The sequence below is a fragment of the Echeneis naucrates genome, chromosome 24 (assembly GCF_900963305.1).
Source record: "Echeneis naucrates chromosome 24, fEcheNa1.1, whole genome shotgun sequence".
In the NCBI taxonomy this organism is placed as follows: Eukaryota; Metazoa; Chordata; class Actinopteri; order Carangiformes; family Echeneidae; genus Echeneis; species Echeneis naucrates.
This window is the reverse complement of record NC_042534.1, coordinates 15,499,284-15,517,036: the sequence shown is the minus strand read 5'-3', so window position 1 is coordinate 15,517,036 and position 17,753 is coordinate 15,499,284. Positions and strand designations below refer to the sequence as shown.

At 41.7% G+C, this 17,753-nt stretch overlaps 4 protein-coding genes across 4 annotated transcripts; all 4 read right to left on the bottom strand.

The window, feature by feature from the left end:
- Positions 1-60: 60 nt before the first annotated feature.
- Positions 61-1,047, bottom strand: LOC115038263 (trace amine-associated receptor 1-like). The gene is made up of 2 exons (XM_029497128.1): positions 720-1,047; positions 61-647 (listed from the first exon to the last, which is right to left on the bottom strand). The coding sequence occupies exons 1-2, from the start codon at positions 1,045-1,047 to the stop codon at positions 61-63; spliced, it is 915 nt and encodes a 304-aa protein (XP_029352988.1).
- Positions 1,048-5,675: 4,628 nt separating this feature from the next.
- Positions 5,676-6,662, bottom strand: LOC115038261 (trace amine-associated receptor 1-like). The gene is made up of 2 exons (XM_029497127.1): positions 6,335-6,662; positions 5,676-6,262 (listed from the first exon to the last, which is right to left on the bottom strand). The coding sequence occupies exons 1-2, from the start codon at positions 6,660-6,662 to the stop codon at positions 5,676-5,678; spliced, it is 915 nt and encodes a 304-aa protein (XP_029352987.1).
- Positions 6,663-11,454: 4,792 nt separating this feature from the next.
- LOC115038260 (trace amine-associated receptor 1-like) lies at positions 11,455-12,441 on the bottom strand. Its single transcript, XM_029497126.1, has 2 exons — positions 12,114-12,441; positions 11,455-12,041 (listed from the first exon to the last, which is right to left on the bottom strand). Exons 1-2 carry the CDS (start codon positions 12,439-12,441, stop codon positions 11,455-11,457), a joined length of 915 nt encoding a protein of 304 aa, XP_029352986.1.
- Positions 12,442-15,077: 2,636 nt separating this feature from the next.
- Positions 15,078-16,061, bottom strand: LOC115038259 (trace amine-associated receptor 1-like). Its single transcript, XM_029497125.1, has 2 exons — positions 15,734-16,061; positions 15,078-15,661 (listed from the first exon to the last, which is right to left on the bottom strand). The coding sequence occupies exons 1-2, from the start codon at positions 16,059-16,061 to the stop codon at positions 15,078-15,080; spliced, it is 912 nt and encodes a 303-aa protein (XP_029352985.1).
- Between the last annotated feature and the right edge of the window lie 1,692 nt (positions 16,062-17,753).

The following is a 17,753-nucleotide window of genomic DNA, read 5'->3' as shown; positions in this document are numbered from 1 at the left end:
TGATGAAATTTTAATAGAAAATTCTCAAATTGAATTCATCTTAGAATTGAAAACTACATCTCAATGGAGTTTGGAGTTGGCAAAATCACCTCTAAATATTTTTCCAGACACTATCATCCTGAAAGCTGATCGGAACCAGCTGTAGAAGAAAGCGTAGATAAACGGATTGAGCATTGAATTAGACATCGCAAGCCAGTTAAGAGTCTCGAGCACAACAATTGGAGTTATACTGTATGTTAAAGGCTGAAAGACAACACAAAGGAAGAAGGGAGTCCAACACAGAAGAAAAACTCCCAGAACAGTAGCCAGAGTTTTTGTGGCCTTTGTCTCCATCTTACTGACAGTAGCTCCAGACTTTGTGCTCTGGATACTGCGTGCCTGTTTCTGAGCAACAAGGAAAATCTTCAGGTAGATACAGAGCATTATGATGACAGGAATACAAAAGGAGAAAATATAGGCCAAAGTGGTTGATATCAGAGCATCAAGTAAACAACTCTCTTCACATTTTACGTGGTGAAAAAGTGCTATTATGATGCCAACTCCGATTAAAGCAGCGAGACCCCAGCTCACCAGGACCATGAGCAGGATAACACCATCATTTATCTTGTTTCTATAAGTGAGGGGCTGACACACTGCATAATATCTGTCAATAGAAATGCAGCATAAGTTTAAAATAGAAGCAGTGCACAGTGTAACATCAAAGCTACCTCGTACTTTACAAAATAAATCTTCATAGTACCAACATAAGGTCACAGTGAATACCATGCTGAAAGGAAAAACTAAAACTCCAACCAGCAGGTCGGCCACAGCCAGAGAGAGAATTAGGTAGTTAGTAGGAGTGTGGAGCTGTTTGAAATAAATGATGGAGATTATTACAAGGAGGTTTCCACATATGGTGACAACAGATAATAAACCAAGCACAATATATAATAACACACATACTATTGAGGGGTTCCTTATAAATGTATAAGTTGTGTAATCTGGCTGATAGCAGAGATGTATGTCAGTATTAGTGTAGGTCCTGTTGCCATTCAGTTCAGGATCCATGAGTCTTGATTCCTGTAAATGAAATGTTCCATTATTGTGAAAACCATAATTGGTAAGCAAAGAAAGACAAGAAGTAAAACAAAAGTTCTGCAGTTTCATACAATATACCTCAGATTGGTCCAGGGCACGCCTCCAGTGTCACTGTGCAGAAATCTTTGGCTTTGTATTTAAATGTTCATCCCCCACCCACCCACTAATGAATAATAATCCAAACAGCTGTTGTCCAATCAGATAGGTGTATCTTTTGGTCATAATTGTTAGACCCACGTTTGTGCTTCCTTTTGAGGAAATGGAGATTTGACACTTAGCATGCAGGCATCTGGTGACTTTTCATGTATTTTCAAAACTGCAGTATCTGCCTGCTTCTTTAAATTCATCTGGGGAATCATCCTGAACCCATCAACAGCAGATATGGATTACATGTCATTCCTTCTTGAAGACTGAATGTGATGTGCAGAGGGTTCTCCCTTTAAGGCTGGGATATATTGTGAGTTCATGCTACAAATAATGGAAAGGAGTTATGTAGCGGACCCTGGATGGCCGAGATGAGGAAACAAACAATATGCATGAAAACCCCCACAAAGTGACACTGGATGAACATGGCAACAACGACTATCACCTGGGATTGATAGTTCAACAAACAATGTAATGAGGTATCTTGAGCTACATCAAGGTACTATCCTGTGACGCTCACACCAGGACAGCATTCCACTCAGATCATCAAGGAGAACATGGTCTTCAACTGCAACACTCTCCTATCCTCTCATACCAAACGGAGGGCCTGGAGACAAAACACAGACTCCTGCCATAAATCACCTCACACACCAACCTGAACGGAGAACTATTCGATTACACTCATTAAAGCATTTTTAACAAAAATAAATAAAAAATATCACGGAATGAAATATGTAATCGCTATGTAACCAATTTGTCAATACTCTATGTAAGTTTTCTAAAGTACAGTTCTCTCGTCCGTCGCACAGCTGAGATGTATTTCCTAGTTCTGATGTGAATATACCATGTGACATTACTACTCTATAAGGACCTTTCCGGACCTGAATCCTCTACGGATTAAAACTACCTCATAACCTCTGATATATGTATTTAGGAGGAAAGCTGGTTGTTCCCCAGGAAATAGCCTGCACAAAGCTAAGGCCTGATATAATTTTGTGGTCGAGGAGTAGAATGAGAGTATATCTCATAGAGCTGACTGTGCCGTGGGAGGATTCAGTTGGAGAAGCAAAGGAAAGGAAAAAGCTCAGCTATGCAGGTCTAGGTAAGGATGCTGAGCAGCGAGGATGGAAGGTTAGGATTTGTCCAGTTGTAGAGGGTTTGTAGCCAGATCTGGTGTTGTTTTGTTGAGGGAGTTAGGAGGAAGGGGACAGAGGGTGAGGAAAACAGTGAAGGAAATGTCAGATGAGGCAGCAAGATCCAGTCAGTGGATTTGGATTAGAAGAAGTAATAGTAGCTGGGGGCCCAGCAGGGGGAGCTCTGAAGACAGACAGACTCTAAGGAGAAGCAGAGGAAGAAATCCAGGAAGAGGAAGTGTATTTAAGTGGAGGGTGTGGCCTGTTTGAGCCTCTTTGACACCATGTGGTTAGTCCAGGTGAGTTGGCCTGTGTTGGTTTGAATTGAATTGTGCTCTCTCTCTGATCGTAGGACTGTTCAGGTGAGTTTGTTTGCTGAATCTGCTAGTGTAGCTTGTCCTCCACCTCCTGCACCCTCTACACTTTCATGCCCCTTTCCTGAACCAGAGTCTGTATCCCCACCCCGCTTTCAGTGGTGCAGTTGGTGAGAGGTCAGAGTAGTTGGCAGTGGTGCTGTTTGTAATAGTTGTCTTTGTGTGAGGAGCAGTGATGTCTGGCATTAGGGGGTGACTCAGGGATGCCAGGGTTCACTGTCTAGCCTCCTGGAGGTGTCGTGGGCCTAACGAGAGGAAACACCGGTGAAAGGAGGTTCCCACCTGATGGCACCAAAGACATGTTAGCTAGTTATCTAGTTGGATATTATCTTTAGGGCACATAGGGCGGGGTGAAAATTTGTTGTTAGGGAGTTAATGAGTCTGGTCCATTTTTTTTTTTTTGGTCACATAAGTTTCTTGTGTTTACTCTAAATTAAAAACAATCAATAAAATTGTCCTCTTTGAGGACTGGTGCCCCTTTTTAACGAGAACAAATTCTAAATTGTGATGTTCATGCTACACATGGCAGGCTTCATGTTCATGTTTCCCTTCACCTGTAACAACAGAGGATAACCTAAAGGCAAACCCAACTCCCGTTCAAAAATAAATAAATAAACCTCGCCACCTTCATTGACTCTTGAGCCGATGTCAATCTTATTGACGAGGAGCTCGCCCTCCAGCTGGGGATCAACCAGGTTCCCCTGCCTCGCCCGGTCCCGGCCAGCTCCCTGGACGGGCATCTCCTGGGGACAGTCACCCATCAGACCACGCCCATCCACATGCTCCTGTCTGGTAACCCCCATGAGACTATACAGTTTCATGTACTGAAGTCACCACGTCTCCCGCTGATCCTCGGCTACCCCTGGCTCCATCGTCACAACCACATCGACTGGTCAACGGGGTCCATTCTGGGGTGGAGCTCCTCATGCCATCGGGTCCGCCTGAAACAAGCGGCAGCACCTCAGCCAGCGGCCAGCTCCAATCCTCCTCCAGACCTGTCCGGAGTGCCCTCTGAATACCACGACATCAGGGAAGTGTTAAACAAGGCCAAGGCAACCTCCCTGCCCCCTCATCGGCCATACGACTGTGCCATCGACCTCCTGCCCAGCACCTCACCCCCCAAGGGCCGCCTCTACTCCCTGTCTGCACCTGAAACAGAGGCCATGGATCTGTACATCAATGACGCCTTGGTTGCCGGTATTATCCGTCCCTCCTCCTCACCTGCTGGTGCTGGATTCTTCTTCATCAAAAAGAAAGACAAGTCACTGAGGCCCTGCATCGACTACAGGGGCCTGAATTACATCACCATCAAAAATCGTTACGCCCTGCCCCTCATTGCCTTCGAGATGCTTCAGGGGGCCACGATCTTTTCCAAGCTGGATCGTCGCAACGCCTATCATCTGGTCGGAATCCAGGTGGGGGACGAGTGGAAGATGGCTTTCAACACGACCTCTGGACATGTTGGGACATGGCCCCTCAGGGGTTACGGTCCGACATCCTGCAATGGGTCCGGTGCTACAGGCTCACGTGCCACCCTGGCATTTGGCGCACTAAGGAGGTCCTGCAGCGACGGTTCTGGTGGGCCACCTTGAATTTAGTCAACGCTTGCCCAGTCTGCAGTCAGCACAAGACCTCCCGCTGGGCCAGTGCCTCTACCCAAGCTCCCTTCGGCCAAGAAGACCGCTGAACTAGTCCTACAGCACGACTGATGTCACCTGAATCTTGTACACTTTGTGAAAGGCACATTTGCCACTTTTGAAATAAAACAAAATACTCTTAACAAACAAATAACTTTTTATTAATTTATTGATCTAATTAATTAACTGATGAACTGGACTACTAATAAGATCCTAGTAACCTGGGTTACACTTCTCTCTGAGGGTGTCTGTACAGTCGGTGTACGAAAAGTATGATGTCAACAGAACAACAGCAGCTTCAGATCTCTGTCTGTGTCTAAACAGGATGCATTCAGCCAGAGTATGACTCTGGCTCACCTGCTTTCTGGCTGTTCTCACAGTAAATGTGACACATAAGAAAATAAAAGTATATTTGAGGTTATTTTTGTACGTGTGTAGCACACCTGAAAGCCAAGCCAATACATTTCCTGTGTAGACAGGTGTATTTATGAACTACTATTTACAGACTGAATCTGTTAAGGTTTTCAGCTGAATTATGAAGTTTACAAATCAGTGATGAAGTAGGTGAAACTTTTCTGTAAAAAATCCAAACCATAATAATGCTCATCTTAACCACAGCCATACACTGAAACCATAATGTTATCATTTAGGGCTTTTATTCACTTCTCTTCTTGTTTTCATATGGGACTTCTTTAATGTCTTTATTTCTGCAGCACTTTGTAAAATGAGATCATTTCATAGATGTGTAGAAGTGTTTAGGTGGAGACATGTACTGTGGTGAATGCATTTGAGTTTTTCAATAAGAACTTCACATATACATGTTTTATCTTCTCCAAACTACTGATTTGCTGCTTTTCTCCCATTTCATGATAAACTGAATATCTTTGGTTGCCTGAATTTGTCAGACAGAGAATTTGAGTCATAAGAATGTATATAATTTAAAATATAGATAGATATAATCACAATTTACATATGAATCATTCATAAGATTTTAAATTTTCTTAAATTTGTTTACAGACTTGAAAATTTGTGAACAAACAGCTGATGTGTGGAAATGATCTTCTGTCTTCTATTGACCTGTACAAATATCATCACAATCAGAATATAATCACATTTGTGACCAGATTCTTATTTAAATTCAGACTTGAAACCAGGATTTGCTGTTATAACTGACAGATGGAGGTGAATTAAAACATGTAAAGATACAATACCTGACACATTTACTGACTCGTTGTTCATTGTTATTATTCTCTTGATGAAATTGATAATAATTATCAAATTAAATTCATCTTAGAATTGAAAACTACATCTCAATGGAGTTTGGAGTTGGCAAAATCACCTCTAAATATTTTTCCAGACACTATCATCCTGAAAGCTGATCGGAACCAGCTGTAGAAGAAAGCGTAGATAAACGGATTGAGCATTGAATTAGACATCGCAAGCCAGTTAAGAGTCTCAAGCACAACAATTGGAGTTACACTGTATGTTAAAGGCTGAAAGACAATGCAAAGGAAGAAGGGAGTCCAACACAGAAGAAAAACTCCCAGAACAGTAGCCAGAGTTTTTGTGGCCTTTGTCTCCATCTTACTGACAGTAGCTCCAGACTTTGTGCTCTGGATACTGCGTGCCTGTTTCTGAGCAACAAGGAAAATCTTCAGGTAGATACAGAGCATTATGATGACAGGAATACAAACATAGGAAATATAGGACAAAGTGGTTGATATCAGAGCATCAAGTAAACAACTCTCTTCACATTTTCCGTGGTTAAGACCTATTATTACAATGGCAATTCCAACTAAAGCAGCGAGACCCCAGCTCACCAGGACCATGAGCAGGGTAACACCATCATTTATCTTGTTTCTGTAAATGAGGGGCTGACACACTGCATAATATCTGTCAATAGAAATGCAGCATAAGTTTAAAATAGAAGCAGTGCACAGTGTAACATCAAAGCTATTTCGTACTTTACAAAATAAATCTTCATAGTACCAACATAAGGTCACAGTGAATACCATGCTGAAAGGAAAAACTAAAACTCCAACCAGCAGGTCGGCCACAGCCAGAGAGAGAATTAGGTAGTTAGTAGGAGTGTGGAGCTGTTTGAAATAAATGATGGAGATTATTACAAGGAGGTTTCCACATATGGTGACAACAGATAATAAACCAAGCACAATATATAATAACACACATACTATTGAGGGGTCGCTTGTAAATGTATAAGTTGTGTAATCTGGCTGATAGCAGAGATGTATGTCATTATTAGTGTAGGTCCTGTTGCCATTCAGTTCAGGATCCATGAGTCTTGATTCCTGTAAATGAAATGTTCCATTATTGTAAAAACCACACTTGGAAAGCAAAGTAAGACAAGAAGTGAAAAAATACTGCTGCAGTTTATTACAATATACCTCAGATTGGTCCAGGGCACGCCTCCCGTGTCACTGTGCAGAAATCTTTGGCTTTGTATTTAAATGTTCATCCCCCACCCACCCACTAATGAATAATAATCCAAACAGCTGTTGACCAATCAGATAGGTGTATCTTTTGGTCATAATTGTGATACTTAGACCCACTTTAGTTTCTGTTGTGCTTCCTTCTGAGGAAATGGCAATTTGACACTTAGTATGCAGGCATCTGGTGACTTGACATGTATTTTCAAAACTGCAGTATCTGCCTACTATAAATTCAGCTGGGGAATCATCCTGAACCCATTAACAGCAGATATGGATTACATGTCATTCCTTCTTGAAGACTGAATGTGATGTGCAGAGGGTTCTCCCTTTCAGGCTGGGATATATTGTGAGTTCATGCTACAAATAAAGGAAAGGAGTTATGTAACGGACCCTGGATGGCTGAGATGAGATAAAGAAGTCATGGTAAGGACATGGTGGAGCTCTGGCAATAAGGAGAGCCTCCTGAGCCCACACCGCCTCATAAAACTATCACTTGGACCTAAAACAGAAACCAACATAATGTCCAACAGCAACAAAGTCTTTAGTATTTAGCCTTGAAGCTGTGAAGGTGCCAAAGTAATTTACAGTTGGCTCAGTAAATCTGCATCAAAACCCCTCTACCACAGGAAACAAACAATATGCATGAAAACCCCCACAAAGTGACACTGGATGAACATGGCAACAACAACTATGACCTGGGATTGATAGTTCAACAAACAATGTAATGAGGTATCTTGAGCTCCATCAAGGTACTATCCTGTGACGCTCACACCAGGACAGCATTCCACTCAGATCATCAAGGAGAACATGGTCTTCAACTGCAACACTCTCCTATCCTCACATACCAAACGTGGGGCCTGGAGACAAAACACAGACTCCTGCCATAAATCACCTCACACACCAACCTGAACGGAGAACTATTCAACTACACTCATTAAAACATTTTTAACAAAAATAAATAAAAATATCACAGAATGAAATATGTAATCGCTATGTAACCAATTTGTCAATACTCTATGTAAGTTTTCTAAAGTACAGTTCTCTCGTCCATCGAACAGCTGAGATGTATTTCCTAGTTCTGATGTGAATATACCATGTGACATTACTACTCTATAAGGACCTTTCCGGACCTGAATCCTCTACGGATTAAAACTACCTCATAACCTCTGATATATGTATTTAGGAGGAAAGCTTGTTGTTCCCCAGGAAATAGCCTGCACAAAGCTAAGGCCTGATATAATTTTGTGGTCGAGGAGTAGAATGAGAGTATATTTCATAGAGCTGACTGTGCCGTGGGAGGATTCAGTTGGAGAAGCAAAGGAAAGGAAAAAGCTCAGATATGCAGATCTAGGTAAGGATGCTGAGCAGCGAGGATGGAAGGTTAGGATTTGTCCAGTTGTAGAGGGTTTGTAGCCAGATCTGTTGTTGTTTTGTTGAGGGAGTTAGGAGGAAGGGGACAGAGGGTGAGGAAAACAGTGAAGGAAATGTCAGATGAGGCAGCAAGATCCAGTCAGTGGATTTGGATTAGAAGAAGTAATAGTAGCTGGGGGCCCAGCAGGGGGAGCTCTGAAGACAGACAGACTCTAAGGAGAAGCAGAGGAAGAAATCCAGGAAGAGGAAGTGTATTTAAGTGGAGGGTGTGGCCTGTTTGAGCCTCTTTGACACCATGTGGTTAGTCCAGGTGAGTTGGCCTGTGTTGGTTTGAATTGAATTGTGCTCTCTCTCTGATCGTAGGACTGTTCAGGTGAGTTTGTTTGCTGAATCTGCTAGTGTAGCTTGTCCTCCACCTCCTGCACCCTCTACACTTTCATGCCCCTTTCCTGAACCAGGGTCTGTATCCCCACCCCGCATTCAGTGGTGCAGTTGGTGAGAGGTCAGAGTAGTTGACAGTGGTGCTGTGTGAGATAGTTGTCTTTGTGTGAGGAGCGGTGATGTCTGGCATTAGGGGGTGACTCAGGGACGCCAGTGTTCACTGTCTAGCCTCCTGGAGGTGTCGTGGGCCTAACGAGAGGAAACACCGGTGAAAGGAGGTTCCCACCTGATGGCACCAAAGACATGTTAGCTAGTTTGTTGCTAGGGAGTTAGTCAATGAGTCTGGTCCCTTTTTTTTTTTTTTTCACATACGTTTCTTGTGTTTACTCTAAATTAAAAAAAAAAAATCTATAAAATTATCCTCTTTGAGGACTGTTGCCCCTTTTTAACAAGAACAAATTCTAAATTGTGGTGTTCATGCTACACATGGCAGGCTTCATGTTCATGTTTCCCTTCACCTGTAACAAGCAGAGGATAAACTAAAGGTAAATCCAACTCCAGTTAAAAAAAAATAAATAAATAAACCTCGCCACCTTCATTGACTCTTGAGCCAATGTCAATCTTATTGACGAGGAGCTCGCCCTCCAGCTGGGGATCAACCAGGTTCCCCTGCCTCGCCCAGTCCCGGCCAGCTCCCTGGACGGGCATCTCCTGGGGACAGCCACCCATCAGACCACGCCCATCCACATGCTCCTGTCTGGTAACCCCCATGAGACTATACAGTTTCATGTCCTGAAGTCACCACGTCTCCCGCTGATCCTCGGCTACCCCTGGCTCCATCGTCACAACCACATCGACTGGTCAACGGGGTCCATTCTGGGGTGGAGCTCCTCATGCCATCGGGTCCGCCTGAAACAAGCGGCAGCACCTCAGCCAGCGGCCAGCTCCAATCCTCCTCCAGACCTGTCCGGAGTGCCCTCTGAATACCACGACATCAGGGAGGTGTTAAACAAGGCCAAGGCAACCTCCCTGCCCCCTCATCGGCCATACGACTGTGCCATCGACCTCCTGCCCTGCACCTCACCCCCCAAGGGCCACCTCTACTCCCTGTCTGCACCTGAAACAGAGGCCATGGAGCTGTACATCAATGACGCCTTGGTTGCCGGTATTATCCGTCCCTCCTCCTCACTTGCTGGTGCTGGATTCTTCTTCATTGAAAAGAAAGACAAGTCCCTGAGGCCCTGCATCGACTACAGGGGCCTGAATGACATCATCAAAAATCGTTACCCCCTGCCCCTCATTGCCTTCGAGATGCTTCAGGAGGCCACGATCTTTTCCAAGCTGGATCGTCGCAACGCCTATCATCTGGTCCGAATCCAGGTGGGGGACGAGTGGAAGATGGCTTTCAACACGACCTCTGGACATGTTGGGACATGGCCCCTCAGGGGTTACGGTCCGACATCCTGCAATGGGTCCGGTGCTACAGGCTCACATGCCACCCTGGCATTCGGCGCACTAAGGAGGTCCTGCAGCGACGGTTCTGGTGGGCCACCTTGAATTTAGTCAATGCTTGCCCAGTCTGCAGTCAGCACAAGACCTCCCGCTGGGCCCGGCCAGCTACCTGCAACCCCTGCCAGTGCCTCTACCCAAGCTCCCTTCGGCCAAAAAGACCGCTGAACTAGTCCTGCAGCACAACTGATCTAATTAATTAACTGATGAACTGGACTACTAATAAGATCCTAGTAACCTGGGTTACACTTCTCTCTGAGGGTGTCTGTACAGTCAGTGTATTTAAGTATGACGTCAACAGAAGAACAGCAGCTTCAGATCTCTGTCTGTGTCTAAACAGGATGCATTCAGCCAGAGTATGACTCTGGCTCACCTGCTTTCTGGCTGCTCTCGCAGTAAATGTGACACAGAAGAAAATAAAAGTATATTTTAGGTTATTTTTGTATGTGTGTGGCAAATCTGAAAGCCAAGCCAATACATTTCCTGTGTAGACAGGTGTATTTATTAACTACTATTTACGGACTGAATCTGTTAAGGTTTTCCGCTGAATTATGAAGTTTACAAATCAGTGATGAAGTAGGTGAAACCTTTCTATAAAAAAATCCAAACCATAATAATGCTCATCTTAACCACAGCCATACACTGAAACCATAATGTTATCATTTAGGGCTTTTATTCACTTCTCTTGTTTTCATATGGGACTTCTTTAATGTCTTTATTCCTGCAGCACTTTGTAAAATGAGATCATTTCATAGATGTGTAGAAGTGTTTAGGTGGAGACGTACTGAGGTGAATGCATTTGAGTTTTTCAATAAGAACTTCACATATACATGTTTTATCTTCTCCAAACTACTGATTTGCTGCTTTTCTCCCATTTCATGATAAGCTGAATCTCTTTGGTTGCTGGAATTTGTCAGACAGAGAATTTGAGTAATAAGAATGTATATAATTTAAAATATAGATAAATATAATCACAATTTACATATGACTCATTCATAAGGTTTTAAATTTTCTTAAATTTGTTTCGACTTGAAAATTTGTGAACAAACAGCTGATGTGTGGAAAGGATCTTATGTCTTCTATTGACCTGTACAAATATCATCACAATCAGAATATAATCACATTTGTGACCAGATTCATATTTAAATTCAGACTTAAAACCAGGATTTGCTGTTATAACAGGCAGTTGGAGGTGGATTAAAACATGTAAAGATACAATACCTGACACGTTTACTGACTCGTTCACTAGTATTAAAGCCTTTATTAAAAATTCAGATTTATACAATGTTTGCTCAAACACTAGAAATTGATATTATTCTCTTGATGAAATTAATAATAATTCTCAAATTAAATTCATCTTAGAATTGAAAACTACATCTCAATGGAGTTTGGAGTTGGCAAAATCACCTCTAAATATTTTTCCAGACACTATCATCCTGAAAGCTGATCGGAACCAGCTGTAGAAGAAAGTGTAGATAAACGGATTGAGCATTGAATTAGACAACGCAAGCCAGTTAAGAGTCTCGAGCACAACAATTGGAGTTACACTGTATGTTAAAGGCTGAAAGACAATGCAAAGGAAGAAGGGAGTCCAACACAGAAGAAAAACTCCCAGAACAGTAGCCAGAGTTTTTGTGGCCTTTTTCTCCATCTTACTGACAGTAGCTCCAGACTTTGTGCTCTGGATACTGCGTGCCTGTTTCTGAGCAACAAGGAAAATCTTCAGGTAGATACAGGGCATTATGATGACAGGAATATAAAAGGAGAAAATACAGGCCAAAGTGGTTGATATCAGAGCATCAAGTAAACAACTCTCTTCACATTTTCCGTGGTTAAAACCTACAATTACAATGCAAATTCCGATTAAAGCAGCGAGACCCCAGCTCACCAGGACCATGAGCAGGATAACACCATCATTTATCTTGTTTCTATAAGTGAGGGGCTGACACACTGCATAATATCTGTCAATAGAAATGCAGCATAAGTTTAAAATAGAAGCAGTGCTCAGTGTAACATCAAAGCTACCTCGTACTTTACAAAATAAATCTTCATAGTACCAACATAAGGTCACAGTGAATACCATGCTGAAAGGAAAAACTAAAACTCCAACCAGCAGGTCGGCCACAGCCAGAGAGAGAATTAGGTAGTTAGTAGGAGTGTGGAGCTGTTTGAAATAAATGATGGAGATTATTACAAGGAGGTTTCCACATATGGTGACAACAGATAATAAACCAAGCACAATATATAATAACACACATACTATTGAGGGGTCGCGTGTAAATGTATAAGTTGTGTAATCTGGCTGATAGCAGAGATGTATGTCATTATTAGTGTAGGTCCTGTTGCCATTCAGTTGAGGATCCATGAGTCTTGATTCCTGTAAATGAAATGTTCCATTATTGTGAAAACCATAATTGGTAAGCAAAGAAAGACAAGAAGTAAAACAAAAGTTCTGCAGGTTAATACAATATACCTCAGATTGGTCCAGGGCACGCCTCCAGTGTCACTGTGCAGAAATCTTTGGCTTTGTATTTAAATGTTCAACCCCACCCACTCACCATAATGAGTAGGGATGCACTGATACCACCTTTTTTCCCAAAATGAGTAGTGTACAAGTACCTGTATTTGAGTACTCATTGATAAAGAGTATTTAAGCCATTACACAGAACGTTTTTTTGATTTTTGATTTTTATTTTTCCACAGATTGTTTATTTCAACAACATTCTTCAGTACGATTTGTGATTTTCTTGTGCATGGGTGACTGTACTGCAGTGAAACTTGTGACAAACACAAATTGAAAATTGTCATATACTGACATTCATCATTAGTGCTTTAATAAACATGGCACCGGCACATATACATTAAGATTTCAGTAAAACTGTGTCATATACTGAGTGCTGACATTTCACAACAGTGCTTTAAGCATGGTGCTGCCACACTGCCCACATGTTTAATTAAGTTGCTTGTGTTGTAAGCTGTCTCTGTGTGTTGGCCCTGCGATGGACTGGTGACCTGTCCAGGGTGTACCCCACCCCTCGCCCAGAGTGATCTGGGATTTGCTCCAGCACCCCCTGTGGCCTGGAAATGGAAAAGCGGCAGAAGATGGATGGATAATTTGCTTTCTTATTAGTTTTTGTCGCTCTCATTCACCTGAAAATAGTTTCACACTGCTTCCCGCTTTTCAGCCAACTTCTCTAAATAGCGCGCTGTTGTAAAGTGGTATCGGTGGTACTTTTATGAGTATGAGTACTCGTTAACGATACATCCTTAAACATGAATAATCCAAACAGCTGTTGTCCAATCAGATAGGTGTATCTTTTGGTCATAATTGTGATACTTAGACCCACTTTAGTTTCTATTGTGCTTCCTTTTAAGGAAATTGAGATTTGACACTTAGTATGCAGGCATCTGGTGACTTTACATGTATTTTCAAAACTGCAGTATCTGCCTACTTTAAATTCATCTGGGGAATCATCCTGAACCCATCAACAGCAGATATGGATTACATGTCATTCCTTCTTGAAGACTGAATGTGATGTGCAGAGGGTTCTCCCTTTAAGGCTGGGATATATTGTGAGTTCATGCTACAAATAAAGGAAAAGGACATGGCAGGCTTCATGTTCATGTTTCCCTTCACCTGTAGCCAGCTGAGGGTAACCTAAAGGCAAACCAACTGCAGTCAAAATCAAAAAATCCCCTCCACTTTGAGGTATTGGCTCATCAATGCATTCTTCCACAGGCCTTCAGCTTCTCTCACCTTGGTGTACGGTGCAAACCCAGATGAAACTGTGATATAATAACATGATATCATTTTTGAGGACCACATAATTAAAATACCCTTTTGTACCCTTTTAGTTCAGATACCAAAGAGTGCCACTAACAATGAGATTGCCAAGCTCTGTGAGGTTGGACTGTGGTGTCTCCTTGAAACTCTACTGTGTGTTCCTACAATCATCCTCCCTGGAGGATTTGTTGGAGGACACGTTCTGTATTTTGTCTGATAAGGTGAGACTTAGAGCTTCTCTCTGAGGGTGTCTGTACAGTCAGTGTACTAAAAGTATGACGTCAACAGAACAACAGCAGCTTCAGATCTCTGTCTGTGTCTAAACAGGATGCATTCAGCCAGAGTATGACTCTGGCTCACCTGCTTTCTGGCAGCTCTCATGGTGCATGTGACACAGAAGAAAATAAAAATCTAAAAAAAATCCAAACCATAATAATGCTCATCTTAACCACAGCCATACACTGAAACCATAATGTTATCATTTAGGGCTTTTATTCACTTCTCTTCTTGTTTTCATATGGGACTTCTTTAATGTCTTTATTCCTGCAGCACTTTGTAAAATGAGATCATTTCATAGATGTGTAGAAGTGTTTAGGTGGAGACATGTACTGTGGTGAATGCATTTGAGTTTTTCAAAAAGAACTTCACATATACATGTTTTATCTTCTCCAAACTACTGATTTGCTGCTTTTCTCCCATTTCATGATAAACTGAATATCTTTGGTTGCTGGAATTTGTCAGAGCGTTTGAGTCATAAGAATATCGAGAATTTAGGGAGAAATAAAATATAGATAAAAATAATCACAATTTACATATGCATCAGTCATAAGATTTTTAATTTTCTTAAATTTGTTTACAGACTTGAACATTTGTGAACAAACAGCTGATGTGTGGAAATGATCTTCTGTCTTCTGTTGACCTGTACAAATATCATCGCAATCAGAATATAATCACATTTGTGACCAGATTCTTATTTAAATTCAGACTTAAAACCAGGATTTGCTGTTATAACAGACAGATGGAGGTGAATTAAAACATGTAAAGATACAATACCTGACACGTTTACTGACTCGTTCACTATTATTAAAGCTTTAAATCAATGTTTGTGAGTTATACAATGTTTGCTAAAACACTAAATATTGTTATTTTTATTATTCTCTTGATTAAATTAATAAAAATTCTCAAATTAAATTCATCTTAGAATTGAAAACTACATCTCAATGGAGTTTGGAGTTTGTAAAATCACCTCTAAATATTTTTCCAGACACTATCATCCTGAAAGCTGATCGGAACCAGCTGTAGAAGAAAGCGTAGATAAACGGATTGAGCATTGAATTAGACAACGTAAGCCAGTTAAGAGTCTCGATCACAGCAATTGGAGTTACACTGTATGTTAAAGGCTGAAAGACAATGCAAAGGAAGAAGGGAGTCCAACACAGAAGAAAAACTCCCAGAACAGTAGCCAGAGTTTTTGTGGCCTTTGTCTCCATCTTACTGACAGTAGCTCCAGACTTTGTGCTCTGGATACTGCGTGCCTGTTTCTGAGCAACAAGGAAAATCTTCAGGTAGATACAGAGAATTATGATGACAGGAATATAAAAGGAAATATAGGACAAAGTGGTTGATATCAGAGCATCAAGTAAACAACTCTCTTCACATTTTCCGTGGTTAAAACCTATTATTACAATGCCAACACCGATTAAAGCAGCGAGACCCCAGCTCACCAGGACCATGAGCAGGATAACACCATCATTTATCTTGTTTCTGTAAGTGAGAGGCTGACACACTGCATAATATCTGTCAATAGAAATGCAGCATAAGTTTAAAATAGAAGCAGTGCTCAGTGTAACATCAAAGCTACCTCGTACTTTACAAAATAAATCTTCATAGTACCAACATAAGGTCACAGTGAATACCATGCTGAAAGGAAAAACTAAAACTCCAACCAGCAGGTCGGCCACAGCCAGAGAGAGAATTAGGTAGTTAGTAGGAGTGTGGAGCTGTTTGAAATAAATGATGGAGATTATTACAAGGAGGTTTCCACATATGGTGACAACAGATAATAAACCAAGCACAATATATAATGACACACATACTATTGAGGGGTCGACTGTAAATGTATAAGTTGTGTAATCTGGCTGATAGCAGAGATGTTTGTCATTATTAGTGTAGGTCCTGTTGCCATTCAGTTCAGGATCCATGAGTCTTGATTCCTGTAAATGAAATGTTCCATTATTGTGAAAACCATAATTGGTAAGCAAAGAAAGACAAGAAGTAAAACAAAAGTTCTGCAGTTTCATACAATATACCTCAGATTGGTCCAGGGCACGCCTCCAGTGTCACTGTGCAGAAATCTTTGGCTTTGTATTTAAATGTTCATCCCCCACCCACCCACTAATGAATAATAATCCAAACAGCTGTTGTCCAATCAGATAGGTGTATCTTTTGGTCATAATTGTGATACTTAGACCCACTTTAGTTTCTGTTGTGCTTCCTTCTGAGGAAATGGAGATTTGACACTTAGTATGCAGGCATCTGGTGACTTTTCATGTATTTTCAAAACTGCAGTATCTGCCTACTTTAAATTCATCTGGGGAATCATCCTGAACCCATCAACAGCAGATATGGATTACATGTCATTCCTTCTTGAAGACTGAATGTGACGTGCAGAGGGTTCTCCCTTTAAGGCTGGGATATATTGTGAGTTCATGCTACAAATAAAGGAAAGGAGTTATGTAGCGGACCCTGGATGGCCGAGATGAGGAAACAAACAATATGCATGAAAACCCCCACAAAGTGACACTGGATTAACATGGCAACAACAACTATCACCTGGGATTGATAGTTCAACAAACAATGTAATGAGGTATCTTGAGCTCCATCAAGGTACTATCCTGTGATGCTCACACCAGGACAGCATTCCACTCAGATCATCAAGGAGAACATGGTCTTCAACTGCAACACTCTCCTATCCTCTCATACCAAACGGAGGGCCTGGAGACAAAACACAGACTCCTGCCATAAATCACCTCACACACCAACCTGAACGGAGAACTATTCGATTACACACATTAAAGCATTTTTAACAAAAATAAATAAAAATATCACAGAATTAAATATGTAATCGCTATGTAACCAATTTGTCAATACTCTATGTAAGTTTTCTAAAGTACAGTTCTCTCGTCCGTCGCACAGCTGAGATGTATTTCCTAGTTCTGATGTGAATATACCATGTGACATTACTACTCTATAAGGACCTTTCCTGGACCTGAATCCTCTACGGATTAAAACTACCTCATAACCTCTGATATATGTATTTAGGAGGAAAGCTGGTTGTTCCCCAGGAAATAGCCTGCACAAAGCTAAGGCCTGATATAATTGTGTGGTCGAGGAGTAGAATGAGAGTATATTTCATAGAGCTGACTGTGCCGTGGGAGGATTCAGTTGGAGAAGCAAAGGAAAGGAAAAAGCTCAGATATGCAGATCTAGGTAAGGATGCTGAGCAGCGAGGATGGAAGGTTAGGATTTGTCCAGTTGTAGAGGGTTTGTAGCCAGATCTGTTGTTGTTTTGTTGAGGGAGTTAGGAGGAAGGGGACAGAGGGTGAGGAAAACAGTGAAGGAAATGTCAGATGAGGCAGCAAGATCCAGTCAGTGGATTTGGATTAGAAGAAGTAATAGTAGCTGGGGGCCCAGCAGGGGGAGCTCTGAAGACAGACAGACTCTAAGGAGAAGCAGAGGAAGACATCCAGGAAGAGGAAGTGTATTTAAGTGGAGGGTGTGGCCTGTTTGAGCCTCTTTGACACCATGTGGTTAGTCCAGGTGAGTTGGCCTGTGTTGGTTTGAATTGAATTGTGCTCTCTCTCTGATCGTAGGACTGTTCAGGTGAGTTTGTT

Bases quoted from the DNA above. Each gene is read 5' to 3' on its own strand.
- LOC115038263 (XM_029497128.1), bottom strand. From the start codon at position 1,047: ATGGATCCTGAACTGAATGGCAACAGGACCTACACTAATACTGACATA. The intron at 648-719 runs GTAAAGTACGAG...GCATTTCTATTG, and splicing joins GTACTATGAAGATTTATTTT to ACAGATATTATGCAGTGTGT.
- LOC115038261 (XM_029497127.1), bottom strand. From the start codon at position 6,662: ATGGATCCTGAACTGAATGGCAACAGGACCTACACTAATAATGACATA. The intron at 6,263-6,334 runs GTAAAGTACGAA...GCATTTCTATTG, and splicing joins GTACTATGAAGATTTATTTT to ACAGATATTATGCAGTGTGT.
- LOC115038259 (XM_029497125.1), bottom strand. From the start codon at position 16,061: ATGGATCCTGAACTGAATGGCAACAGGACCTACACTAATAATGACAAA. The intron at 15,662-15,733 runs GTAAAGTACGAG...GCATTTCTATTG, and splicing joins GTACTATGAAGATTTATTTT to ACAGATATTATGCAGTGTGT.
- LOC115038260 (XM_029497126.1), bottom strand. From the start codon at position 12,441: ATGGATCCTCAACTGAATGGCAACAGGACCTACACTAATAATGACATA. The intron at 12,042-12,113 runs GTAAAGTACGAG...GCATTTCTATTG, and splicing joins GTACTATGAAGATTTATTTT to ACAGATATTATGCAGTGTGT.